This window comes from Dipodomys spectabilis, unplaced genomic scaffold (assembly GCF_019054845.1).
Source record: "Dipodomys spectabilis isolate Male_0828 unplaced genomic scaffold, ASM1905484v1 ptg000024l, whole genome shotgun sequence".
Lineage (NCBI taxonomy): Eukaryota > Metazoa > Chordata > Mammalia > Rodentia > Heteromyidae > Dipodomys > Dipodomys spectabilis.
Window position 1 is genome coordinate 15,627,444 of NW_024870701.1, and position 27,921 is coordinate 15,655,364.

The window sequence follows — 27,921 nt, forward strand, 5'->3', positions numbered from 1 at the left end:
TCCTAAGAGAGCTGGCTAATAAGGAAGGTGCTTTCAGAGTAAAGGTCATAAAACAGGCCGGGTGCTGGTGGCTCACACCTGTAATCCTAGTTAGGAGTTTAAGATCTGAGGATCGTGGTTCAAAGCCAGCCTAGCAGGAAAGTCCATGAGACTCATCTCCAGTTAACCACCAGAAAATCAGAAGTGGAGCTATGGCTCAAATGGTAGAGTACTAGCCTTGAGGAAAAAAGCTCAGGGACAGCGCTCAGGCTCTGAGTTCAAGCCCCATGACCACCACCACCAACAAAAAGTCATAGAACAGTGGAGGTGTAGGACCAGGCCTATACCTGCATTAAGAAGGACATATCTGGAGGCAGGATGCCAGCAGCCTGGTGTAATGTTGAAACTCTCTGAATAGGCACTGGTCTGGATCAGACAAACCAGATCTAGATGAAATGACCGGACAACTTATGAAAAGCACCCTGCTACTTTATTTATTGTTATTTCTCTTCTGGATATTTATCTTATAAATATCCACACTTTTGTAAAGTGACCTGCATACGAGGATATCCAAGGTAACATTGTCTATTATATGCAATGTATATTTATTGTTTTTCAGGAACTGTTTACCTTGATCATGCCGGAGCCACCTTGTTCCCCCAGAGCCAGCTCACAAGCTTCACTAAGGATCTCATGGAAAATGTTTATGGTAAATACAGTTCACCCACACTAATTTTAGCCACCTATATGCAGTTGATACATCTCTATTTAATTGTTTTGGATTAATTAATAGAAGCCAGGCTGGAAATGGTGGCACACATGGATAATCCCAGCACTTGAGACTGAGGCAGGAGGATTGCAAATTCTAGGCCATCCTGGGTTACATAGTAAGACTCTTTGTCTCAACAAACAAACAGAATGAACAAGAAAGTTAAAAAAATCTTGGAGGAGACCATACTGATCATGAGTCAGGCAAGCACCCAGTGTTATTTTCAGTCACAATCATATATGATGCAAAATTCTGGCTCAGGGACATACGAGTCACTTCCAGCAGAAGGTGTTGTGTCATGAAAGGCATAAGAGACTGAAAATGAAGTCTTTGATGGTTGAGACTATATAGTGAAGCTGCTGTGTGATAAGATGTTGCTGTTCATTCATCCACCCACCCACCCAGCCATTCCACAAACGTTTATTGGGTCTCATGGTATGTGCAGCTTGGCAATGTAGTGAACAAAATAAGCACAGTCTCTTCCTTCATAGAGACTTTGATCTAGTCTTGGAAGATCTTAAGTGATCTCCAAATAAATATAATTACCAACTGTGTGAAGGACTGTGAGCAAAGGTGCTTGGTATCAGGGAATCTGTATTTGTAGTGCCAGGGGGGTGACAGTTCATATCAAGGAATTGTTTTTTTTTTTTTGGCTATAGATGGGAAGTACGAGGGTGAGACACAACTTACTGGAGCAAGAGGAGGAGAAAGCCTTTGGGCAGTGTCCACAATATGAGCCAAGGCCCAACAGAGGGTTCAGGACCACAGGAGGGGGGGAGAATGACAAAGGGGCAGTGTGCAGGTGGTTTAGGTAAAAAGAAGTCAAAACAAAATGGCCCTGCTTGTGTGAATGCACACATGTAGTCCTGCCCTGGAGATGTGGGTGTCTAGCCCCTGAAGCAAGGCCTTTCCAGAAATCTGGGTGACTGTCTGAGAACTGAGCATTGAGGGAGAAATGAACACAGGGAAGGGTGAAAGTGGGACAGCCTTAGTCTTGAGGGCCAATGGGATTCATGCATGCCCCCTTCATGACTTCATGTCTGGGAGGAGGAGGTTGGTGTGTTTCTGCAGGGCAATGTCAGCAGTGGTGAAGGGAAGGGCAGGGTAGCAGACAGGGACTAATTATATAATTGTTCATGGCTCTATCTCATGGCTGGAGGAGTTTGTGTCCTTGGTTCTTAGAGGTAGTGGATAGAGCCTCTGGGCACTAGTTAGGGAATTTGTGAAAAGGCTCTTGGGTTATCCTAGCTCTTCTGAGATGCCTTCATACTTTTTTGTGTGCTAGTACTTGTACTTGCGCTCAAGGCTTGTGTACTATCCCTTAGCTTTTTTTCCCCTCAAGGCCGGCACTCTACCACTTAAGCTACAGCTCCACTTCCAGTTTTTTTTCTGGGTAACTGGAGAAAAGAGTCTCATGGACTTTTCTGCTCCAGATGGCTTTGAACTACAATACTCAGATCTCAGCTTCTCTCCTGAGTAGCTAGGATTATAGGCATGAACCACAGGTACTTGGGTATTCTTTTTCTATGTGTGTGTGTGGCAGTTCTTAAGGCTTGAATTCAGCCTTGTATTTTCCCTGTAGCTTGTTTGCTCACAGCTGGCACTTCAGCAAGGCCTCCAGATTCACCTGTTTTATGTATACGGTTGGATAATTTTGACACTTTCTCTGGGTGATGCAATGGCCACTATGAATTAGTCGGAACATTTTATTCCTCATTGAGATCCCCTACTCTCACTTATGGTTTATTCCTATTGCCTTTATCCTGTACCATCAGCATGTCCACATGATTGCCTTGCTGCTTGCTGGACATTTCATGTAAATGATATCATGCAACATGTGACCTCTGTGACCAGAGACTTTCACTTAGTATGATTTTTTTGGTGTGTGTGTTGGGGGTGGAGTGGGGGAGAGCAACACTTGGGGGTAGGAAGGAACTCATGGCCTTTGTATTTGCTAGTTTTACCACTTAAACCATGTCTTCCAACCCTTTTTGCTTTATTTTTCAAATATGATTTTGAGCTTTTTGTATGGTGCCAGTTTTAGACCAGGATCCTTCTGCCTTTACCTCCTGTATGGCTGGGATTATATATGTATACAACCTTACCTAGCCTTTTTCTTTGAGAAAGGGTAACTCTTCTCTTCTCTTCTCTTCTCTTCTCTTCTCTTCTCTTCTCTTCTCTTCTCTTCTCTTCTCTTCTCTTCTCTTCTCTCCTCTCCTCTCCTCTCCTCTCCTCTCCTCTCCTCTCCTCTCCTCTCCTCTCCTCTCCTCTCCTCTTCTCCTGTCTTCCTTTCTTTGTTCAGTCATTCCTTCTTTTTGGTCAGAGCGGATGGTTTTGAAACATCATCATTCCATTTCTGCTTCCTACACAGCTGGAATTATAGTCTTGAGCCATCATGTACCGCACCCAACATGTTTTAGACACTCATTCATGATATAGCCAGTATTTGTTTGTTGCCAAACAATTTTCCATTATATGGATATAGTATTCTTAACTGTTTACCAAATAACATTACTGGGCTTTTATGTGTTTCTAGAATTTGGCTTCATAAATATAGCTATTATGACCATTTGTGTGCAAGTCTTTGTTCAGACTTGAGGTAGATACCTAAGAATGGAATTTTGGGGTCATGTGATGGATTCATTTATTTCTGGTCCTGGAGTTGAAATCAGGTCCTTGTCCTCTTGCTTGACATTTTTCTCATGGCTAGTGCTCTAACACTTGAGACACGCTGTACTTCTGGCTTTTTGCTGGTTATTTAGAGGTAAGAGTCTCATGGATTTGTCCACTTGGGTTAGTCTTCAACCATGATTCTCAAATCTCAGACTCCTAAGTAACTACAATTATCGGCATTAGCTACTAGCACCTGGCCTTATGTTTAGCTTTTTGAGAAGTCACTGAACGAGCACCAAAGGAGAGACTACCGCATGACTAAGGCTTTGTCTTTATAACTCCCCAGGGAACCCTCACAGTCAGAACATCACCAGCAAGCTGACCTATGACACTGTGGAGCAGGTGCGCTACAGGTGAGTGACAGGGACACTTGCTTGAACTGGTCACCTAGGCGGATAGAATTCCTTTATAGCGCAAAGGTGGTGAGAGTGTGTCAGCTCAAAAGCCCCACGTGCGCCAGAGGACAGGGAGGTCAAAGTGAAAGATGGGGCAGATGGGAAGCACCGGTTCTGAGCAGGTGTCACTGACAAGGAGTGAGCCGGGTTCTGAGGTCTTGTTTTCAGAAAGAAGACAAGCATTGCCACCTTGATTTTCCTTCCCACAAGGTGTGTTAGCAGTCATTTTGTTTTATCCACATTCTCCCTCCTCCCTCTCTTTTTATAGCATTTGCATCTTATAAAGCTCCTTATCTTTTTCTGTAACAACTGGAAATGATTGTGGGAAATGATTTCCTGATGCTGTCCAAAGTATCCTGAACTAATATGGTTTAGAATTATTTCACTTTTGAACATGGTGCAGTTTTACGACCAGGTTTAAAAACAATGTAAAACAGGGAGACAACTTAAAAATCCAAATGGAACTGGGGAGGAAGCACCCAGGAAAAGGTATTGTTAACTGAGACTTAGGCCCCTGAAGCTTTTGTCATGTCTGATCAGAGATGAAATCTGGGAGGTGAGGTGACTATGCCTATTTGGAACCCATTGCTTTCCAGCACTTCTTCTAGTCCTACCCTAACTTCATGGTTGCAGCCAAGCTTATCTGGATGGTTTTTGAGCCATTAAGGTAGAGATATAGCTAGCCACAGGTAGATCATGTCTCTAATCCTAGCTATTCAAGAGGCTGGGATCTGGAAAATTGTAGTTTGAAGCTATCCCAGGCAGAAAAGTCTGAGAGCTCCCATTTCCAAAATAGCCAGCAAAAAACTGGACTGGAAATGTGACTGAAATGGTAGAGCACTGTCTGTGAGCAAAAGCATGAACAACAGCATGAAACCTTGAGTCCTTCCCCCTAAGGAAAGGTACAGATGCCCTATGTAATAAAACTAACAACATCCAGTTCAGGACTGGAGTTGAGAGGCAGGCCTGGGTGACACTGCACTTCTTTCCAGGATCCTAGCGCATTTCCACACCACCCTGGATGACTACAGCGTGATCTTCACCTCCGGGAGCACGGCTGCCCTCAAGCTGGTGGCAGAGTCCTTTCCCTGGGTTTCTTGCCCAGGGAGCAGTGGGAGTAGGTTCTGCTATCTCACAGACAATCATACCTCAGTGGTGGGTATGAGGAAGATACTTGCAGCCAGGGGCATCACTTCTACTCCGGTCAGGCCAGAGCACCTGTGCTTGGTGGAGGAAAGAGACGAAATGGGCAGCCACCCCAGCTGCCAGCCCTCACATCTCTTCTGTTACCCAGCCCAGAGTAACTTTTCAGGATCCAAATACCCACTGTCCTGGATAGAGGACATCAAATGTGGGCGGATGAGTCCTGTGAACTTGCCTGGGAAGTGGTTCGTGCTGTTGGATGCAGCCTCTTATGTGAGCACCTCGCCTTTGGACCTGTCCACTCACCAGGCAGACTTTGTTCCTATCTCCTTTTATAAGATCTTTGGGTTTCCTACTGGCCTGGGTGCTCTGCTGGTCAATAATCGTGTGGCTCCTCTACTGAAGAAAGGCTACTTTGGAGGAGGGACCGCCGCTGCCTACCTTGCAGGATCAGATTTCTACGTGCCAAGGTCATCGGTGTCTGAAAGGTAATCATGACATTGCAGTGGCTGGTGGTGTTCCCAAAGGCAGATCTGTCATAAAGCCTATGGGATTGTGTAAGGGACAGGGGTCCAGGCTGTGGAACACTGCTGGTGGGGTCAGGCTGACATCAGGACCATTGAATGGTAGTTACTACAGGCAACTCAGTGGACTCTGCCCTCAAGTGTTGGCTTCTGCTGAACGGTAAAGGAGCACGCTTTCAGATAAGAGTTGCAAGAATGAGAGGTGAAAGGTCTGTTCAAATTTTTTTTTTTTTTAAATTTCATGCAATTGTTTCTAACATATTTATAAGATTATTTCTATGTTGCTTTGTATGTCCCTCCCCCACAGTATAACCGCTGCTTTCACTGTATTTGATATTGGTATAATTTGTGGAGGGGAAGGGCAAAAACAAATTGTTTAACTAGGGATACAGGTGGACCCATTGCAACAATGAGATGTACAAGTCGTTATGTCGAAAAATGAACTTTACAGCTTTGGTGGGGCGGGGAGGACCGGGTTGGGGGAAGTGGAGGAAGTATAGGAAGGGATAGGAAGGGGAAACAAAGAGGAGGCAACAAGGCTTGATAAGAAATGAACTCGTTATCTTGTCCATGTAATTGTATCTCCTCTGTACGGTATTTTCACAATTAAAAAATTTAAAAAAAGGTCTGTAGAGACGTAAGGAGGGTAGGCAGCACCTTTTGGTTTCATACTATTGAGCATGGTGGTGCAAGCCTGTAATCCCAGCTACTCAGAAGGCAGATGTAGGAAGATCAGAGTCTAAGGCAGGGCAAAATCAATGCAATACCCTATCTGAAAAGCAAGCTAAAAGCCAAAAGTACTGTGTGATGGAAACGGTGATATTGATCAACCTGCATTGTACACATAAACTGAACATGTTGAATCCCGTTTGTACAGCTATTTAAAGGCTGTCTTTGTTTTTAAGTACAGAGAGTATGACTCAAGTGATAAAATGTTTCCCTACCAAATTGAGGTTCTTGAGTTCAATACCTAGGACTACAAAACCAAACCAAACCAAACCAAGAAAAGCAACAGTGATCAACAGTGATTTTAAAAGATGATGCTCTTTGGAACAAGTGTGCACCTAACCGCTAAGACCTGTGGGGGTAGTACCACGATCAGCCTCTCAGTCCAAGCTGTTATCTTGGAAGCCAGAGGCCAGGCTGCTACTCATCCTCATAGACCTTCACGGGCTTGCTGGCTCATACAGATTCCTCAGGCTACAGCCTGTAGTGAGGGCTCCACGTGAAACTTTCAAATGGGACCCATAAGGCCAAGTAGATGAGAGGTAAAAATGACACTGAGCTGGAGTTCTGCTGGTCCCGCCAGAGTGGATCCCATGGGGTTAGGCTGGGGCATTCACCACCATGATGGTGCTTAAGATGGTGGAGAGATAGCTTAGATCCTGCACAGATCCAGGCACAGACTCAGGCTCATGTAGACTGAGATGTGCTCTGGAGGCAGTGAGGTTCTGGAGCTGGACTACTGAAACATGAATCCCCTCTACCACACAGCTGAGGAACATGTGGCTTGATCTTTCTGCACCTCATGCTTATTCTATAAAGGGACAGTGGGAACACCATCCTTGTGGTTAGTGCTAATGCAGGCAAAGCACCAGTTCAGAGGGTCATTGATCTGTGCTATGAAGTCATTTGAAGCTTTTTCTTGGCAGTATGGAGTTTGAACTCAGGCCCTCACATTTGCTAGGTAGACACTCTACCACTTGAACTATGCTTCCGCCTCTTTTTAGCTGTAATTATTTTTCCTTAGTTATTAGTCCTGTGTTTTTGCATGTAGCCAGCTTCAGATCTCAAGTCTCCTATTTACAGCCTCCAGTTTAGCTGGGGTCATAGACATGCAACACACTGCTTGGCTTATTGAGTGAGATAGAGTTTTGTTAACTTTTGACCCAGGCTGGCCTTGAACCACAAGTCCTCTGTTCTCTGCCTCTGGAGTACCTGGCATTGCACATGAGTTACCTCACTGGGCACTGACTACTCACTGGCTACTCAGGAGGCTGAGATCTGAGGTTCAAAGCCAGCCAGGGCAGGAAAGTCTGTGAAACTCTTATCTCCAATAAACACTCAGAAAACCAGAAGTGGTGCTGTAGCTCAAGTGGTAGAGTGTTAGCCTTGAGCTGAAGAGCTGAGGGACAGCGCCCAGGCCCAGAGTTCAAGCCCTACGACTGACAAAAAAAAAAGACTTCCAACACAGGAATGTTAATATAAAACATTTTGAATCCTAAGTGTAATAATTTGCTGTATAGCAAAAAACAAGTGGGAAAAAGTGACAGGCACAGCAAAGTATGAATGGCAGAACAAAGAGCCACCAAGAGTGCCTGAAGTCCAGAGAAAGTGGGCAGCTCATTGGGGGTCAGGGCCAGCTGGGCTGGCTTAGATCTCTCCTTTGATTTGGGAGAACACTTTATAGCATGCACCACACCAAGACACTCAGAAAGCAAAACATATTTATCTACCAGTATAAACCTAACTTCTTTCGTACAGACTCCAGGACTAGAATTCAAAGATATGTCATTCAATCCCAGTGCTTATTGAACTTGGACCTGGACCTTGTTCCTAACCAGCATTTCATCATTCAATGATGGAATTCAATGAAATATAAACCTCTTTGGAAGTAAACTAATCTCCCCTTTTATTCTGAGCAAGACTCTATTAATTATTAATAGAATTTTGATCAAGTAAATTGTCATTATCTGTGAATAATGCTTGGTTTTATTATTTTTGGTGATTGATTAGCCATTGGTCCATTATGAATTCTGAATGTCTATTGTTGTTATTTTGGTAAGAAAAGAAACACTTCAATAACAGCTTGCCTAAGGGGGCTGTTGGTCCCCATCCTTTGCCTGGATGCATACAGAAATCACATCTCTGTCACACTCCTGCAGACGGTCCTGCCACAGGGGTCACATCACACTGTGTCACTTCCCTGTGTAGAACCCTTTAGCCACCTCTGCTTCTGACTGTCTCCTGTTCCTGTCTCCTAGTTCACTGTGGACCAGTCCGACTGTTGTAAGAGGCATCTGGGCAGGACTTAGTGTGCAAGGCCTCTTTCCTGAGGAGAAGATGGTATTTCATAAAGCAGCCAAGGGAAACTATTCATAGATCAGTACTCAGTTTACAATGAAATGTGCATTGCATACCACCAAACTCATGTGAATTAAGTGGCAGCAGCCTAACCTTGTTTCTGCACTTCATGTTTATAGGTTTGAAGATGGAACCATCTCGTTCCTTGATGTGGTAGCATTAAAACATGGATTTGACATCCTAGAGCACCTTACAGGTCAGTGCACATTTGTGTCCATGTGGGAGTAGCTCTACCTCTTGTTACCCATGTTGTCTTGGAGGGAGGTCTCGCCCAGTGAGGTTCCAATGAAGGAGGCACTGTGTTTGCAAGGAAGAGGCACAGAGGTGCTGGCTGCTGACTGCAGTTAAATCTGACTTTGGCGGGGAGGGGGGAATGGGGAGTGGGGGGTGAGGACATGTATTGGGGGTTTCTTTGCTTTGCCAGGTGAACGACTGTAACAGATGGGACAATTTTGATCCAGAGATAAACAGTAGCACAGCATGGAGGCACTGTCCTTGATGTCTGGTCTGGGAATGGTTACAGATCCCAAGATAACTCAGCTCTGGCTGGGTCCTCTCTACAGCCCCATGGGAGAGCTGATGACAAGTCTAATACTTCCCACAACAGAGCAGCTGCTCAGAGAGGTTAAATGTTTTCCCAAGCCAGCAAACTGCTAACAGGGAGGTAGGATTTAAATCCAGGCCAAACAAAAGCCTGACTCCAAACTTGCAACTACTGTGACTGATGTCCATCTTTCATGCTGCCTGGCTTCTTTCCTGACAAGTGCTTGGGTTGTAGGCAGGTGTAGGGGACATTGAGCAGAGGCTGACACACATATGGTACTTCCCACATTAAGGGGATGGATACAAGTATGTGACTAGAAGAACCTGTGTCTAGTGAGCCTGGCATAGGCCACAGTACTGTGCTTTGGGGGGTTTGTTCAAGATGGAGTTTTTCAAACCAGATTGGGATTTGAATGTGGCTTATCTGTTAAGGCCACAATGGGACTCATTGAAGGGAGGGAGAGTCACCTCATAATAAGGCAGGAAGAAGTGAACATGGTCTGGGAAAAAGGGAAGAGAGGATAAAGGCAGATATTGAAAACAAGTACTTTCCAAGGAGAGATATCACAGGACACCTGAATGACAGGTAACAGGGTCTAATGAGCCAGACACTTCTGAAAGCCACAAGTGACAGTATCAGTCCAGAAATGGAAAGTCATGGGCTTTTCTATTACATTGCTTTAAAAAATATATAGTAAGCAGTTATTGTGGTACATACTTGCAATCATAGTTTCTCAGGAGGCAGAGGTAGGAAGAGCTTCCGTACAAGGCCAGTCCTGATAAAAGCAGTGAGATCTTATTTCAAGAACAAATAAAAAATTAAAGTGCTTGAGTCATAGCTCAAATGGTAGACCATTAGTCTAGCATGCTCAAAGCCCTGTGCTCAATACCTAGTGCTGAAAAAAATTGTGGTGAAGCTGGGTCCCGGTAGCTCATGTCTGCAATCCTTGCTAGTCAGGAGGCTGAGACCTGAGAATCATGGTTCAAAGCCATCCTAGACAGGAAAGTCTGTGAGATTCTTATCATCAATTAATCAATAAAAAGCCCAAAGTGAAGCTGTGGCTCAAGTGATTCTATCACTAGTCTTTAAAGTTCAAGCCCTGAGTTCAAAGCCCCAGAACTCTCTCATTACTGCTTTCTCTCCCCACCCCATATACACACATTGTGGTAAAATATGTATTTAACATAAAATTTGTTATAACCATTTTTGTAGTACATTCACCTTGCTGTACAAGAATCATTACAGTCCAGACCCAACAGGTTATGATCTTCCTAAACTGCAATTGTAGCCATTTGAATCTCTGGTGCCTATTCTGGGTGCCTTTTATGTGAATACAACATTTGTTTCTTTTTGTTTGTTTGCTTAGTTACTTTTACTTAGAGTATTTCTTTTCTTTTCCTTTCTTTCTTTCTTTCTTTCTTTCTTTCTTTCTTTCTTTCTTTCTTTCTTTCTTTCTCTCCTTCCTTCCTTCCTTCCTTCCTTCCTTCCTTCCTTCCTTCCTTCCTTCCTTCCCTCCTTCCTTCCTTCCTTCTTTCTTTCTTTCTTTCTTGTCCATCATGGGGCTTGAACTTTGGGCCTGGGTGCTGCCCTTCAGCTCTTCAGCTCAAGGCTAGTGCTCTACCACTTGAGCCACAGTGCCACTTCCCGCTTTTTCTGCTTATGTGGTGCTGAGGAATCTGAACCCAGGGCCTGATGCATGCAAGGCAAGCAGTATACCACTGAGCCACCTTCTTAGAATATTTCTAAGGTTCATTTATATCAAATCATATATCCTTAATTGCTATGTATGATGCAAAATAATTAAAATAGTAACAAAATAAATACCCAAAATAAGAAAAAGTCATGTATTTTTGCTAATGTTTAATTAGCTATATATGTATATAACAGTAAATATATGAATATAAGTACACATGCAAGTATGTAATATATGAATATATTTGTATTTTAAAAGAGGGTACCAATGGCTGGGTGCTGGTGGCTCACGCCTATAATTCTAGCTACTCAGAAGGTTGAGATCTGAGGATCCTGTTCAAAGCCAGCCTGGTCTAAACTTTGAGATTCTTCTCTCCAATTAACTAGCAAAGAGCTGGCAGTAGAAGTGTGGCTCAAAAGGTAGAGCTCTAGCATTGAGTGGAGAAAGCTAACTAAGCAAGAGCATGCGGTCCTGGGTTCAAGCCCCAGAATCCATACAAAATAAATAAATAAATGAAATAAAAAGAAAAAAGAAGGTATCAAGAATTCCTATGGGAAAGTTGTTCAGAAACAGCAAAGCTGAACCATAGATAGATCTCACTCTCTGTCATGAAGGTGACAGCATACCGTATTTACAGTAGAGTCATTACGACCAGGTACAAGTTTGACCAGCTGTCACTACCTTATCTTAAAGAAAAAATGCGTTAGTAAATTTCACATCAAGTGCGTGTCTCTCTTTGGAGGTGGCATGGAGAATATAAAACAGCACACCTTCACGCTGGCCCAGTACACCTATGCCATGTTATCCTCCCTTCACTACCACAACGGAGCTCCTGTGGTTCGAATCTACAGTGACTCTGAGTTCAGCAGCCCTGACGTTCAGGGCCCCATCATTAACTTTAATGTACTGGATGACAAGGGATTCATCATCGGCTATTCCCAGGTATAGTTTCTTTTCCATCTTTCTGACTTTTATTTTGTTGTTTGTTTAAAATATTTTACTATAAGGCTTTTTTTTTGGGGGGGGGGGGTCCAGTCATGGGGCCTGAACTCTGGGCCTGGGCACTGTCCCTCAGCTCTTCAGCTCAAGGCTAGCGCTCTACCTCTTGTGCCACAGCACCACTTCTGGCTTTTTTCTTTTTGCTTATGTGGTGCTGGGGAATCGAACCCAGGGCCTCTGGCATGCAAGGCAAGCGCTCTACCACTGAGCCACCTTCCCATCCCCTACTATAAGGCTTTTAAAGAAGATCACATACTTGTGTCTGACAAAATATCTACCATATCCTGCTAACAGTATATATTTGGTACATGTATCCCTGTCCCAGATTTCTAGGCAGTTTTCTGCTAACTCAGACAGTTGTTCACAGATAAACTAGGAAAGTAGTTAAGTTCCAGAGATCTGTCAAATTGATGGAGGATATTCTTTCAGGTAGCAAGAGCTGGAAACAGGAAAGCTGGCTCTCTCCTTGTCCTGGTCTATGGGGACAGCAGAAGCCATTATCTAGGCAACCCCACTGTTCCCAAGGAGTAGATTCCAATCTTCAGAAGACTTTAGGCTTTCAGTCCTCAGGTTAATGCAAAATCTCTGTGAAGGGCACTACTGCAGTATGGGATTTTCAAAGACAATATACCAGTGGGCATATTCAAATCACTTTGTGGTACTGAGGTCCACCTGCAATGACCTATTGCATACAAGAGGGCCCAACACCTTCCCCTAGTTGGCCAGTAGCTTCTGAAACAAGCACAGGACAGCAGTGGAAGATGACAGTTCAGGAGAATGATAGTGATAGAAGATGACAAGTAAGAGCTTGTGATAAAATACATATGACATAAAGTTTGTATTTTAATTTTTTTTGTCATGGGGCTGGGCAGTGTCCCTGAGCTTTTTTGCTCAATGATAGTGCTCTACTAGTTTGAGCAACAGCTCCACTTCTGGTTTTCAGGGGTTTAATTGGAGATGAGTCTCATGGACTTTCCTACCCAGGCTGGCTTTGAACCACAGTCCTTAGATCTCAGCCTCCTGAGTATCATCTAGGATTACACACATGAGCCACCAGTGACCAGCTATTTTAAGCACTTACTTATTTATTTAAAAATTTTTACTTTACTGTTACTATAAAGGTGATATACAGATTACAATTACATGAGTCAGGTAATGTGGACATTTTCTTTCATACAGTGTCTTCCCTTCCCTCACTCTCTGCTATTTTAAGCATTTTAAGTGTACAACTTCAGTGACATTCCAACGTACAGAGGCCTTTGTTACAAAGTTCAGTGCATAGTAAGGCTTTCAGGTTCTAGGCAAGAGCAATTCTATTGTAAAAAGTCAGTAACAGCTCTTTGGTGGGAAGGTGGTACTAAGTGTGCAGCTTTTTTTTTTTTTTGCGTTGGTTGTGGGACTTGAACTCTGGGCCTGGACAGGTCTATCACTTGAGCCACAGTGCCACTTCCAGTTTTCTGGTGGTTTATTGGAGATTAGAGTCTCACAGACTTTTCTGTCCAGGCTGCCTTTGAACGGTGATCCTCAGATCTCAGCCTACTAGGTAGCTAGGATTACAGGTGTGAGCCACTGGCGCCCAGCAGCATGCAACTTTTTGGTGGGGGGAGTGGGGAGTTCAGTCGTGGGGCCTGAACTCTGGGCCTGGGCGCTGTCCCTCAGCTCTTCAGCTCAAGGCTAGCGCTCTTCCACTTGACTACCACTTGAGCCACAGCGCCACTTCCAGCTTTTTTCTTTTTGCTTATGTGGTGCTGAGGAATCGAACCCAGGACCTCAGGCATGTAAGGCAAGGGTTCTATCACTGAGCCACCTTCCCAGCCCCAGAATGCAACTTTTGATGTCCACCTGTACCTACTCTCAAAAATAATGCACCAGTGGGTATATTAAACCCCCATAATGATCAGGGACTCGTACACAAGCTGCTGCCTACAGGAGGCCCAGGCCTCCCCTAGCTGGGCAATAGCCTATGAAACAGCCCCCTATCCGGGGTACCAGACACTTCTATAGAGAAGGGGTCTTATGAGGATGCAAAGTCATTCCAGCCATTGAGTCCTCCCAGAGTCATGGCAGCTCTGAGCACGATGCAGTGGTTATTGTCTTTTCTGAAATTTGTTTGGCAGCAGGAATAATGACTATGGTGGCTGCAGGGGGGAATTCTGCTTCCCAGCCTGGTAGGAGCTGGGCTAGTGGATTGGAGGGCCCTCCTACAAGATGCCCTGTCAGTGGAAAACTGATGATGGCAATAGATTTGGCCGGACACAACAGTATTGCCAGTTCTCACCTCACAGAGCCAGAGACTTCCTGGATTTCATTGGCAGGTTTGCATGCCACTCAGCTGTGAGAGTGAAGTGACAGAATGGTTTTCCTGAGGCCCCTTAGTTCAATAAAGAGAATGAATGGCTTTGGCTCACTCTAGTTGAGCGGTGGAGACAGCCACAGTGAAGACCGTTGTGATTTTGACCTAGGTCTCTGGGAGGCACTGGTACCCAACAAAAGCCCAGGTTAACCACATGGTAACTTGTGGTCTACAGTGGACATTATACTGACTTTTTAAAAAAAATTGACAAGGTGATGTACAAAGGGGTTACAGTTACATAAGTAAGGTAATAAGTACATTTCTTGTCAAACTTGCTACCTCTTCCCTCATTTTCCTCCTACTTTCCCTCTCACCCACCCGCCCCCAAGTTGTACAGAGCATTTCCAACATACTGTCTTGTATGTATACATCACTGTTGCATTGGTTCCCCCTTGTCCTTTGTCTGACCATTCTGTTTTTCCCCTTCCCTTCCCTAGTTCAAATAAATGTATATACAATACCAGACTAACAAAATCAAATACAGTGACAACAGGGGATATACCATAGGGGAAAGAACATACAAAACAAACAAAAAAAATCACATAGTACATTAAAAACAACAACAAAGAAAAATCTCTTGAGTCTTGGAATTCGTTTTGCCTAACATCATCTTATATGGTCGTATGTACATAGCTATTGAGCCATTATGCTCATCTGCTAAGATGATCCTAGACATATACTTATTACTGCAAATAAGGGAAACCATGAGATCTATGTTTCTTTGGATCTGCGTTACTTCACTTAATATGATTTTTTTCCCAAGTCTTTCCATTTCCTTACAAATGGGGTGGTGTCATTCTTTCTGATGAAAGCATAGAATTCCATGGAATATCTATCTATCTATCTATCTATCTATCTATCTATCTATCTATCTATCTATCTATCTATCTATCTATCTATCTATCTATCTATCTATCTATCTATCTATCTATCTATCACATTTTCTTGATCCATTCATCTACTAAGGGGCATCTGGGTTGGTTCCATACCTTATCTATGGTGAATAATGCTGCAATAAACACAGTTGTGCTGGTAGCTTGTATGGCGTTGTTTGTGATCATTTGGATAAATGCCCAAAAGTGGGATTGCTGGGCCATAGGGGAGCTCTATGTGTAGACTTTTGAGGAACCTCCATACTGCTTTTCAGAGTGGTTGAACAAGTTTACACTCCCACCAACAGTGGCCACATCCCCTCCAGCATCTGTTGTTTTTATATTTTTTGATTATAGCCATTCTAAATGGGCTGGAGTGAGGTGGAATCCCAATGTTGTTTTGATTTGCATTTCTTTTATGGCCAGAGAAGTTGAGCATTTCTTCATGTATCTATTGGCCATTCTTATTTCTTCCTCAGAGAAGTCTCTCTTTAAGTCTTTAGCCCACTTATTAATGGGACAGTTGTTTTTTTGGGGATTTGTTTTTTTTTTTTGGGATTTAATTTTTTGGGTTCTAACTATATTTTAGATATGATACCCTTGTCAGTTGTATGGCTAGTGAAGATCTCCCAATTTGTGGGCTTTCTATTGATCTTGTTAGCTATGCCATTTGCCATGCAGAAGCTCTATAGTTTAATGCAATTCCATTTGTCCAATCTGTCTTTGATTTATTGTGTTTCTGGGTCTTTATTAAGAAAATTTTGGCCTGTGCCACGGAGCCCTAGAGTTTCTCATATTAGTTCTTGTAATGTTTTCAGGGTGTCTGCTTTTACTTCAAGGTCTTTGATTCATTTGGAGTTGATTCTGGTACAGGATGATATGTAAGGATCTAACTTTAGTTTTCTATGGGTATTTAACCAATTTTTCCAGCACCATTTACTGAAGAGGCTGTCTTTATTCTATTCTATTTTTTGGCTCCCTTATTGAAGATTAGATGCCTATTGTTCTGCGGGTTCATTTCTGGATCTTCAGTTCTATTCTATTGGTCCTTGGGTCTGTTCTTGTACTTGTACCAAGCTGTTTTCATTACTATGGATTTGTAGTAGAGTTTGAGGTTGGTATTGATATTCCTCCAGCACAATTCTTTCTGCTAAGGTTTGTTTATTGTTTTTTGTTCCATATGAATTTTTGGATTGCATCTTCTATTTCATTGAAGAATAGAGTTGGGATCTTGATGGGTGTTTATTGAATCTGTAGATAGCCTTTGGAAGTATTGCCATTTTCATAATGTTAATCCTCCCATTCCAGAACCATGGGAGGTTTTCCCCACTTCCTTGGTTCTGTCTTAATTTCCTTTTTCAGGTTTTTAAAGTTTTCGTAAAGGAGACCCTTCATATCTTTAGTTAATTCCTAAGTATTTTATTTTTTGGGAAGCTATTACCGAAGGAGTTGCTTTCCTGATTTCAACTGTGCTCTTCTTATTACTGGCATACAGGAAAGCCATTGGATTTTGAGGGTTAATTTTATGCCCTGCAACTTTGCCAAAGTTTTGGATCAGCTCAAGTAACTTGGGAGTGGAGTCCATGGGGTTCTTTAAATACAAGATCATGTCATCTGCAAAGAGGGAAAGTTTGACTTCATCTTTCCCTATTCGGATCCCCTTTATGTTTGCATCTTGCCTGATTGCTCTAGCTCGGCATTCTAATACTAAATTGAAGAGGAGTGGAGAGAGCGGACATCTTTATCTTATTCCTGAATTTAGAGGAAATGGCTTTAGCTTTTTGCCATTAAGTATAATGCTAGCTGTAGGTTTGTCATACATAGCCTTTATTATATTGAGGAATGTTCCATGGATTCATAGTTTCTTCAGAGCTTAAATGGTGTTGGAGCCTGTCAAATGCCTTTTCTATGTCTATCAGGTTGATCATGTGGTTCTTATCCTTGCTCTTGTTGATGTGATGAATTACATTAATTGACTTGCATATATTGAACCAGCTTTGCATCCCTGAAATGAATCCTGTTTGATCATAGTGTATGATTTTTTTGATGAGTTGTTGAAGTTGATTGGCCAAAATTTTGTTTAGAAGTTTTGCATCAGTTTTCATCAAAGAAATGAGTCTATAGTTCTCTTTCTTTGATGACTCCCTGTATGGTTTTGGGATGAGGGTTATGCTCATAGAAGGAGTTTGTCAGTGAACTTTCAATTTCATTGAAGAGTTGGAGGAGTACTGGTGTGAGTTCTGCTTTGAAGGCCTTGTAGAATTCAGCTGCGAGTCCATCTGGTCCTAGGCTTTTCTTGGGTGGGAAGTCTCTTATTGCTGTTTCTATTTCAATGCTTGATATGGGTCTGTTTAGTTGGTTTGAATCTTCTTGGTTTAGTTTGGGCATATCAATGTTTTCTTCCATTTCTTCCAAATTCTCAAATTTGTTAGCATAAAGGTTTGAGAAGTATTTCCTAATGTTCTGAATCTTGGTTGTTTCTGTGGTGATGTTTCCATTCTCATCTCTGATTTTGTTTATTTGGGTGTCTCCTCCTCCTCCTTCTCCTCCTCCTCCTCCTCCTCCTCCTCCTCCTCCTCGTCCTCCTCCTCCTCCTCCTCCTCCTCCTCCTCCTCCTCCTCCTCCTCCTCCTCCTCCTCCTCCTCCTCCTCCTCCTCCTCCTCCTCCTCCTCCTCCTCCTCTTCCTCCTCCTCCTCCTCTTCCTCTTCTTCCTCCTCCTCTTCCTCCTCCTCCTCCTTCCTCTTCTTCTTTTCTCCTTCTTCCTCTTCTTCTTCTTTTCTCCTTCTCCTTGGAAAATCATACTGACTTTTTGGGGAAAGGTTCAAAGCTTTCCTCCTCTGGACAGCAGATAATTGTTTCCCAGAGTGCAATTAAATGATCTTCTCCTTGAATGTAGCCTAATTCTCCCACGCTGAGTGACTTACAGTGGGCCCCTAGAACTTGAGGAAATAGAAATACTTACAGCCCAGGAACTGGGACAAAGCTCTGTGGGGAGGGAATATGAATTACCTTCTAGAACCTCCAGAGGGCAGGAAAGAACCATGCAACCTCTATAGTCTGAACAGTTACTCTGACTGAACCCAAAGCTGGAGAGAGCATCAGCAGTTATGTCAGGCTGTGAGTTGAGCTGGTGTTGCCTGAAGTAGCACCTCCAGGCCTGTAGACTCTGCCCCAAAGCGGGTGTCAAGAAGCTGTCCAAGTCCCCAGCCCCACAGAAGGATCATTCTTGTCAATCTCACTGCTAATATGCTAGCTCTTCACTTAGAATTTATTTTTTACTTTCTCAAGCTTACTTTCATAATTCAGCTGCATAAACGTCAATTTCCAGAACATTTCATAAAATGTTTATTAAACCTGAGTTAGATTAAGCATTGTTAGAGCATAGTTCATGGCTTAGATCATTTTTGTGTTGTTTGGAAAATGAAGTCCAAACATTGATTTAAAAGTTTGTTCTATGCAATCTGAGTAAAACTGGACACTTGTAATTCTGCCTTCATATCACACCTCATCCACAGGTGGACAAAATGGCCAGCCTCTACAACATCCACCTGCGAACTGGTTGCTTCTGTAACACGGGGGCCTGCCAGCGGCACCTGGGTTTAAGTGACAACATGATCAAGAAATATTTTGAGGTTGGTACAGAACCCTGTGGCTCAAATGCTATGACTCACATCTGCAGGACCACATGGGGAGCTGATTATGTCTGATCATGAATCTTGTCTTCTGGTCCTTGGATCTTTGGGCTCGTTTCTCCAGGCTTACTCTGTGAATGGAAAAAAGAAAAAAGAGAGTTGATAATAGAAAATACTTTTATTTATTTATTTATTTATTTTGTCAGTCTTGGGCCTTGAACTCAGGGTCTGGGCACTGTCCCTGGGCTTCTTTTGCTCAAGACTAGCACTCTACCACTTGAGCCACAGCACCACTTCTGGCTTTTTCTGCTTTTATGGTGATGAGGAAACAAATCCAGGGCTTCATAGATGGTAGGCAAACACTCTACCACTAAGTCACATTCCCAGCCCTAGAAAATACTTTTAAGATATCTCTGTGGCAGAGTTTTCTGATTCATTTTTTAATTTGAGGGTAAAATTGGAAAGTAAGGGCACTGTTAACAAAAGGATGTTCTAGAAGATGTTCTAAAGTAGTTTGTCTTCCTTGAGGGCAATCTCCTAGGGGGAATTGCTCTCCCTCTGGGTTGGGGAGATTGGCACTCTTCCTTGCTTTGGGGCAGCCTGTGTCTCCTAGAGTCCCTGCCCTCCCCGTCTCTCTTTGAGCTGAGATTTCTCTACTTACATTGTATTTTGAACTATTTAACAAGTATAGTTTGGACTCTTATGAATTTTGGAATAGTTTCTTATTTGAGTTTCTTTTAGTTGACATTGGCTATTGGATGTACTAGATCCAGCTAACCCTAAACTGGATTTTATTTATAAAAAGAGTGGGAGAGAAGGAGAAGGAGGGGATAGAGATGAGGGAGAGAGTGTGAGAATAGTTCAAGCATAATACATGCAGCTCAACATACATTTGTTCCATCTCTTTGGGGCCTAGCCTAGGACTAGCACTGGGCATGTATTCTGAACAACAGTACCACACTGACAAACTTACCAATAACAGGCAGGCGGATTTGAAGACTTTCCCCCCCAATTCTAGTAGTGCTTAGGTCCACTAGGGCCAGCCCATCTGCTTTTTCCCTTCTTTAAGGGCAGCTCTGGAGAAAGAGGGAGGGAGGTAGAGAGAAAGAGAGAGAGAGAGAGAGAGAGAGAGAGAGAGCACATAAGCACTGGGCAGACCCTAACCTCTCAGTACTTTTGAGACTTGGTCTATCTTTTGTTTTTATTATCTGTGAGTAGTTGTATAAAGGGGTTCAACCAATCAGTGTATAAGTAAAATATATCTTAAAAATTAATTATCTTTAGTTGTATAAAGGGGATTCAGTTCAACATATCAATTTATGAGTACAATTTTCATCAGTGTACCATCTTCCAGCATTCTTCCCCATGACCTGTCTCCATCTGTCTGTCTGTCTGTCTGTCTGTCTGTCTGTCTGTCTGTCTGTCTGTGTATCTGTGTATCTGTTTATCTATGTATGTATGTATGTTACTTGGGCTTGAACACAAGACCTGAGTGCTATTCCTTAGTTTTCTCCTTCAAGGTTGGTGCTCTGCTACTTGAGCAACAGCTCAATCTGTGGCTTTATTTGTTGGTTAATTGAAAGCAAGAGTCTCTTGGCTTAATATGTTTGGGCTGGCTTTGGAACCTCAGATCTCAGTTTCTTGAGTAGCTAGGATGACAGGCATGAGCCATCAGCTCCTGCCATGGTCTGTCTTTTGACCCCCTCTGAACAAATGCTTTTCATGAAGTAGTTCTCTTAAACTCTTTAATTGGCTCCCACTCACAACCAATCAATAGAACGTCTAGGAATTGGGCCTCTGAGCATGCATTGCTTGAACTGTCTCAGATACATAGCACATTGGTGTTGCAAGTCTGTTTTCCTACACTAATTTTAAAATAGACACAATTTGCTTTATAAAACTGTTTCTAACTAATTCATGAGACATGAGTCCATCTGACTATCTTATCTCCCTTTTGTTCTAGGCTGGGCATGTCTGTGGTGACCACATTGACCTCATAGATGGACAGCCTACGGGTTCTGTGAGGATTTCCTTTGGATACATGTCCACTGTGGAGGATGCTGAGGCCTTTCTCAAGTTCATCAAAGCCATCTCCCTTCACTCCTCAAGTGGACAGCCTGTTTCTAAGGCCAGAACTGGAGAGCCTGGAGCCGAATCAACAGAGGACAAGGCCCAGGATGAGCATGCCATTACCAACGGCCGCTGTCTCTCACCTGAGGAAGACGACCATGCAGACTCCATGAGTTGGAACAGTTCACACCCTTTGCACCCACCTCTGAGGGAAGCCTCCAGCACCTGGCAGTCCCCTGTGGAGGAACCTGAAGGTGGCCTGAATAGGGACCCTGAGCTACCTGTTGTCACCAAAATTTGCCTTTACCCCATCAAATCCTGTGCTGCATTTGAGGTAAGGGCTTTCACTGCAGCACATGCAGAAATGACAGCTTTTTGTTTCCTCTCTTTCTTTCTTTCCTTTCTTTCTTTCTTTCTTCCTTTCTTTCTTTCTTTCTTTCTTTCTTTCTTTCTTTCTTTCTTTCTTTCTTTCTTTCTTTCTTTCTTTCTTTCTTTCTTTCTTTCTTTCTTTCTTTCTTTCTTTCTTTCTTTCCTGTTCTTTTCTTTTGTGATAAAAATGTGGGAAGCAAAGCATGGGGAAATAAAAATCACTATAAAAATCATAAAGCAACCCATTGTGGTATCAAAAAATCCCACTCTTATTCAGCCTTTGTTGGTATGGGCTAAGTTTTGAATATGACGCTGTTTACTGAGAAGACCCTGACTCTGAGTCACTGGTATTAATTATAGCTGTTACTTTCACTGCATGTAGGTGCTAGTTTCTCACTGTAGCATTCGCCATACCTTCATTTCATTGGATTGTTAAAGCAGCCACATGAGGTGAAGGATAACATGTTCCCTATTTCATAGGCTTGCAGCCTGAGGTTAAGCACTTTGCCCAGGCCAGCTGATAGTAAACGACAGAGTGATCATTTGATGGTACTAGGGTTTGAAATCAGGGCCTTGTGTTTGTTAGGTATCCACTATACCGTTTGAGCCAAGACAGAGCAAGGACCTGACCATGGATGTGCTGACTCTCATGTAATTACATACATTAATTGATCTGCTTAGTCCTCCTTGTAGAACTAAACTATGGTCAGATCTGCATATCTATGATCTATTCATTTATGGATTCAACCAAGCATGGATCAAAAATGTGAAAAAAATGGCATCTGTACTGAAATGTATACACACCTTTTCTTTTCTGTTATTATTCCACAAATAATGTAGTAGAACTATGTATTTAATATTTACATTGTGTTAGGTGGTATAAGTGATGTAGACATAGAGAGTATATAGTAAATATAGGATGTGCATATATGTAGTATTTGCAACTTATATAAAAGTGCTAAACCATTTGAAATAAGAGACTTGAGCATCCACTGATTTTGCTATCAGTGAAGAAGGCCCTAGTATCAATCCCCTGAGGGTACTGAAGGATGATATAATACCATATCTGCAAGTATGCTGGCTCAGTAATCCTGATGGGAGTGTAATGGGAAGCCTGTCATGGCTAGCAGTCAGTTACCTCTCCTCTCCTAGAAGCTACCCTCTGCCCGTGGCCAACCTAAGGCTCTCTTTCTACAATCTGCATGTGCCCCATGTCCCGGACTTCTGAGTCTCAGGGACAACAGGCTCTCTGGATTCTCATTGGGCATAGCTAGACCATGGCTATTGGTTGACATGTATTTTAGGGTGGTCCTATATGAGACTGACCTCCAGACTGAGGCCATAAACAACCAAGTTTCCACTGCTCCTGAGCAGAGGTAGGTGAGGGATCCATGCTCCTGTTGGAGAGACACACTGTATTTTCACAAGTAGGTCTTATTCTGTAGAATATGCACATAGAGGGAAGAATAGAATTGTGGCCCATAGTTACAACTGCAGCACGAGACTTGATGAGGGCTTATTTATTTATTTTTCTTGAACCAATTCTTCAAGAACTTCTACTTCTTTATATTGAAGAATGTTATTAACAAAGCAAGATCAGACTACTGGCTATAATTTGTATTTTAAGTGCATAGAAATATGAAGAATTAGCTGGGAGCTGGTGGCTCATGCCTGTAATCCTAGCTACTCAGGAGGCTGAGATCTGAGGATGGCAGCTCAAAGCCAGCCCAGGCAGGAAAGTCCATGAGCCTCTTATCTCCAATAAACCACCAGAAAACTGGAGGTGGTGCTGTGGCTTAAGTGGTAGAACACTTTTCACTTGCCTTGAGCTGAAGAGCAGAGGGACAGCGCCCAAGCTCAGAGTTCAAGCCCCACGACCACCACAACAACAACAAAAAAGAGAAATATGAAGAATTTAGGGAAATGTACACATCTAAAGTAGACCAACTTGATGGCTATTCTAACAGCCCCAGTTTGTTCAAGACACGTCTAGACAGGGCTCCACCACAGCAGAAAGATATACAGAAAGCAGGAGCCCACAGGAAGGGAGCTGGAGACAGCTGTTTTTTAGGACAGACACCTGTATTTCACTGTAGACTCCTGTACTTTCTAAATGTCAGGCATTCATGTGCCTTCCCCACCTAGAGCACAAGCTGAAGAGGAGAAGAGGAGAAGCCGAAAAGAAGGCAGCTCATTCCCACGCTATCCTTTTTGCGCTGACATCTTGGTTTTATGTTCATTTCCTCCACTCTTCCTTCAGGAGTATATGGAAATTCATGAACTCTGCCTGTGTCTCTGCAATAATGTGAAGATTATCTTTGAAGAGCCTTGGCCTAAAACATAACCTCCTTTTTGTTTAGGTGACCAAGTGGCCTATAGGAAACCAAGGGCTGTTGTATGATCGGAGCTGGATGATTGTGAACCACAATGGGGTTTGCCTGAATCAGAAACAGGAGTCACGGCTCTGCCTGATCCGGCCTTTCATTGACTTGCAGGAAGGGCGCATGGTCATCAAAGCCGAAGGTATCAAAAGGCTTCATTTCTACAGAGCAGCTATTGAGGGTGGTGATCACACTTTGATACAACTAAAATAATGTCCTTTGGTCTACCAAATATTACACTTACCTAAAGTAAGTAAAATGGTGTCTAGAGAGACAACAGAAAGTTTGTTTCTGGGTGCTGGTGGCTTAAGCCTATAATCCTAGATACTTAGGAGATCTCAGGCTCACAGTTCAAAGCCAGCCTGGGCAGGAAAGTCTGTGAGACCCTTATCTCCAGTTAACCACCAGAAAACTGGAAGTGGAGCTGTGGCTTAAAGTGGTAGAGTGCTAGCCTTGAACAGAACTCAGGCCCCTGAGTTCAAGCCCCACAATGAGCCCCTCCCCCCCCCAAAAAAAAGGTTTGTTTTCCTTTTATGTTGGAAAACCTCTGGAAGAGAGGTACTAATCCAACCAACCAATCAGGAAGGAAGGGGTAAATATGGCATAAGGGTGGAATATCAGCCCTTTGCAGGCTGAGCAGAAGGTTCACAAGTCCAAGCCCAGCTTGATGAGCTGTGAGACCCTGTCTCTGAGTAAAGGCATGCGTGCATACATACATACATTCATGCATGCATAGGAAATAAAGATGTATGTACTTGAAATGATACGATATCGTTTACACTTACATCCTTTTTCTCCTTCCCTCATTATAACATGTATTTCAGGCTTTAATATTTTCTGGCTGACTTTTATTTTTTTGTAAGCTGTCTAACATAGAAAAATTGAGGGCTGGGAATGTGGCTCAGTGGTAGAGAGCTGACGGGACACCAAACCCGCATTTTCAATTTTATGTAATTTTAATTAATCTAAAGAGTCACATATGGTAGTGGCTGCTATAATTGACTAGTAGGTATGGAGAACAATATAACACAATGATAACATCTGGCTTTAACATATTCAACATGTGGCCATATTTCCTTTAGGTTCTCTTCTTATAGTTCCTCTTTCTTTATAAAAAAATAAAAATAACAGTAACATTACAGATCTAGCTGAAGTTCTCTGTATACCTCTCCTGGATCCTAGTCATCTTTTTTTTCCCATTCTAACTACCATTGATAGAATATTCCAATTTTGGGCTGGGTGTGGTGGCACAAACATGTAATAGTAGCTACTTAGAAGTCAGGGTTAGAAGAATCAGGAGTTTGAGGCTGGCTGAGGAAAGCTAAGACCCTATCTCAAAAACAAAATGAAACATGCTTTCTACCACATGAGGGTATGGGACAAATGGTAAAGAGTTTGCTCAGGATGCACAAAACCCTGGGTTCAGCCTCTATTTACTGGAAAAAAAAATCTGAATTTCCTCCTTAACCTGCAGCTGAACTTCTGTGCTATACCACTTTGTTTTGTTCTATATTCATGATTGTGTTTCTTGTGTTCCCATGGTTAAGTTTGCCCTGAGCCAATAGGCCAATATTACTAGAGTTACAAAACAAGACTTGATACTGCAGTTTTTCCAGATCATTGGGCTGTTCTTTGTCTTTTGTGCTCCTGTAGGAATCTTAACATGAGTATATCATGTAAAAATACAAAGCAGCTTCATCACCTCTGGAGAACTCCAGTGTGCTAACCCTTTGTGGTCTCTCTTCCTCCTCTAATGCCTGGCAATCAGAAATATGTTCTCTATCACTATAGTTTTATCCTTTTTGAGAATATAATGTAAGAATCATATGGTATGTGACTTTTTTTTGGTGCTGGTGGTTGTGGGGCCTTGCACTCTTGGGCACTCTCTATTTGAGCCATATCTCTCAGCCTTTTTGCTCTGATTATTTTTGAGAGAGAGTCTCAACTGGCCTAGAACATGATTTTCCTATTTATTTGTCCCACTACAGTTTGGATAACAAGTGTGCTCTACCATGCCTAACTTTTACTTGTTAAGATGGAATTTTACAACCTTTCTGCCTGGGCTGGCCTGGAACCATGATGTTCCTTGACCTCAGCCTCTAAAGTAGTTAGGATTATAAGCATGAGCCACACATAGTTGGCTATGGTACCCTTTATTCAAGATCATATACCCAGGATATTAACATTTAGTTATTTTTATAGAATACATGTTTATACACACACACACACACACACACACACACACACACACACACACACAGGGAAAATGAATAGTTCTCTGTCCCCATTGACCTAGAATCTTTTAAAAAAGCAGTTCTGGTGATCAGTACAGTGAGCCAATTTGATGTTGACTCCCAGGGGCAATGAGAGTTGACACTCTATGCTGATATCTTTATGGGTTGAGCTTATATGCCTGCCTGTCCATTTCTAAAGAATAGCATAGAGAACGATGATCTCAGCATGTGAAGTCATGTGGAACAGAATAATGTTTCCAAGTCCTTTACAGAGCATCCCTGGGTCTATGAATATGATGGCGCCAGTGTATGATCTTCCATGAGAAAGAGATTCAAGGCACCGGCTGTAGGTGGCACAGATAATGAGGAAGAAAATCGCCATGTTATAATGACACTTTCGTGATCTAACCAAATTCCAGTGCCATTCAAAGCCTTACATATCGACGGATAATGAGCGTTGACTTACACAGATGCTCATTATATGATGATAGATGTGTCTTTATCTTTGTTCGTTAGGGATGGAGCCTATAGAAGTGCCTCTTGAGGAAGACAGTGGACGGGCTCAGATTTACCAAAGCAAAGTGTGTGCAGACAGGTGAGACTGTGAAGTGGCCATGGTAGCACAGAGGGAAGAAAGCATGGCTTTGGCTGACCTGTTCTTTGTCAAATCTTCCATTTATTGGATGTGGACGCTACTCCCTTCTCAAGCCTGTACTAAGTGCTCCCTCTTCCTGAATATATAACACCACAGGTCTCATTTCCCTTCCCCTGAGTATGTCCATTTGACTGTCTATCTCTCTCTTTAACCAGGGAAGACTCTTTTCTCACAGGGCCACCTGAGCACACATAGAAGCCAGTCCCTCTATTTCCATTTACCCTGCTGTATTCATCTCCTCCCCAATGTCCTATTTCTTTTCTTTTCTTTTTTTTAATTTTAATTTTTTGTGAACATACTGTACAGAGGGGTTACAATTACACGGGCAAGATAATGAGTACATTTCTTATCAAGTATTGCAGCCTCCTCCTTTGTTTACCCTTCACATCCCTTCCCAGCCTCCCCTGCCTCCCCCACCCAATCCCCCCCCTCCGCACCAAAGTTGTAAAGTTCATTTTCGACATGACAACTTGTACTTCTCATAGTTGCAACGAGTCCACCTATATCCTTAAACGACTTGTTTTTCCCCTTCTCCTCCACAAATTATACCGACATCAAATATAGTGAAAGCAGGGGTTATACTGTGGGGGAGGGACATACAAAGCAACATAGAAATAATCTTATAAATGAGTTAGAAACAAATGAATGAAAGAAAAAAAACAAATACTTATCTAAGGGTTCATTTTCCTAACATCACATTATCTGACCTTTTCTGCTTGACTCAGACATATACTAGATATTGCAAATAAGGGAAACCATGGGACCTATGTTTCTTTGGGCTTGGCTTACTCATTTAATATAATTTTTTCCAAGCCTTTCCATTTCCTATTTATTTTCAGTCCCTCCCTGAGCAGTCCTTGTAGAGCCTGAGATGGTGCTGCATGCAGAGTGTGGGGTGGGAGGAAGTGGCTTGCAGGCAACGGTTTGGGGGCCATAAACTTTCAGCGGGTGATGGGGATAGAGTAGTTGGATCCAGGTGAACATGAGAAGGCCAGCTAAGCACTTACGTTAGCACACAGGTGAGATGAGATACAGGCTTGCACCAGGGTCGGGCAAAAATCAGGCCCCAGACATACAGTCTGGAAAGAGGTTTATCTGATTGAACTGAGGGGTTGGATGAGGATAAGACATTATCAAGATATCCCTCAGGTTTCTAAAGTGGAACACAGAGGTGATAACTTGTAAGTTAGGTATCAGAGAGTTATGAATCTCATCTGGGTTGCTAATGATAAATTATCTGCTAATATCTAGGAAATTTGAGTGGAGTTAAGTGTAATAGCATTTCTATTTTATTTATTTATATCTTTTTATTTTTGGCGATCCTGGAGTTTGAACTCAAGGCCTTGGATTTGCTGGGTAGGTGCACTATTGCTTGAGACACATCCCTAGCCCTTTATGTTTTCTTTATTTGGGGGATAGGAGCTTGAGTTTTTGCCCAGTTAAGCCTCTTTTTGCCCAGTTAGTCCTCTTGATTTCTACCTCCCAACTGGCTAAGATTATAGGCATGAGTCACCATGGCCAGTTTCTATTTTACTTTTTTAATTTTCACATT

At 42.7% G+C, this 27,921-nt stretch overlaps 1 protein-coding gene across 1 annotated transcript in view; it reads left to right on the top strand.

Moving 5' to 3' along the window:
• The window catches only part of Mocos (molybdenum cofactor sulfurase), a 48,350-nt gene that overhangs the window by 4,363 nt on the left and 16,066 nt on the right, over positions 1 to 27,921 (top strand). The window contains exons 2-10 of the mRNA XM_042675312.1: positions 599 to 688; positions 3,708 to 3,774; positions 4,809 to 5,447; positions 8,687 to 8,763; positions 11,547 to 11,746; positions 18,544 to 18,660; positions 20,624 to 21,064; positions 23,460 to 23,622; positions 26,231 to 26,309. Coding sequence (XP_042531246.1) covers positions 599 to 688; positions 3,708 to 3,774; positions 4,809 to 5,447; positions 8,687 to 8,763; positions 11,547 to 11,746; positions 18,544 to 18,660; positions 20,624 to 21,064; positions 23,460 to 23,622; positions 26,231 to 26,309 — 1,873 coding nt within the window. The remainder of the gene's footprint in view (positions 1 to 598; positions 689 to 3,707; positions 3,775 to 4,808; positions 5,448 to 8,686; positions 8,764 to 11,546; positions 11,747 to 18,543; positions 18,661 to 20,623; positions 21,065 to 23,459; positions 23,623 to 26,230; positions 26,310 to 27,921) is intronic.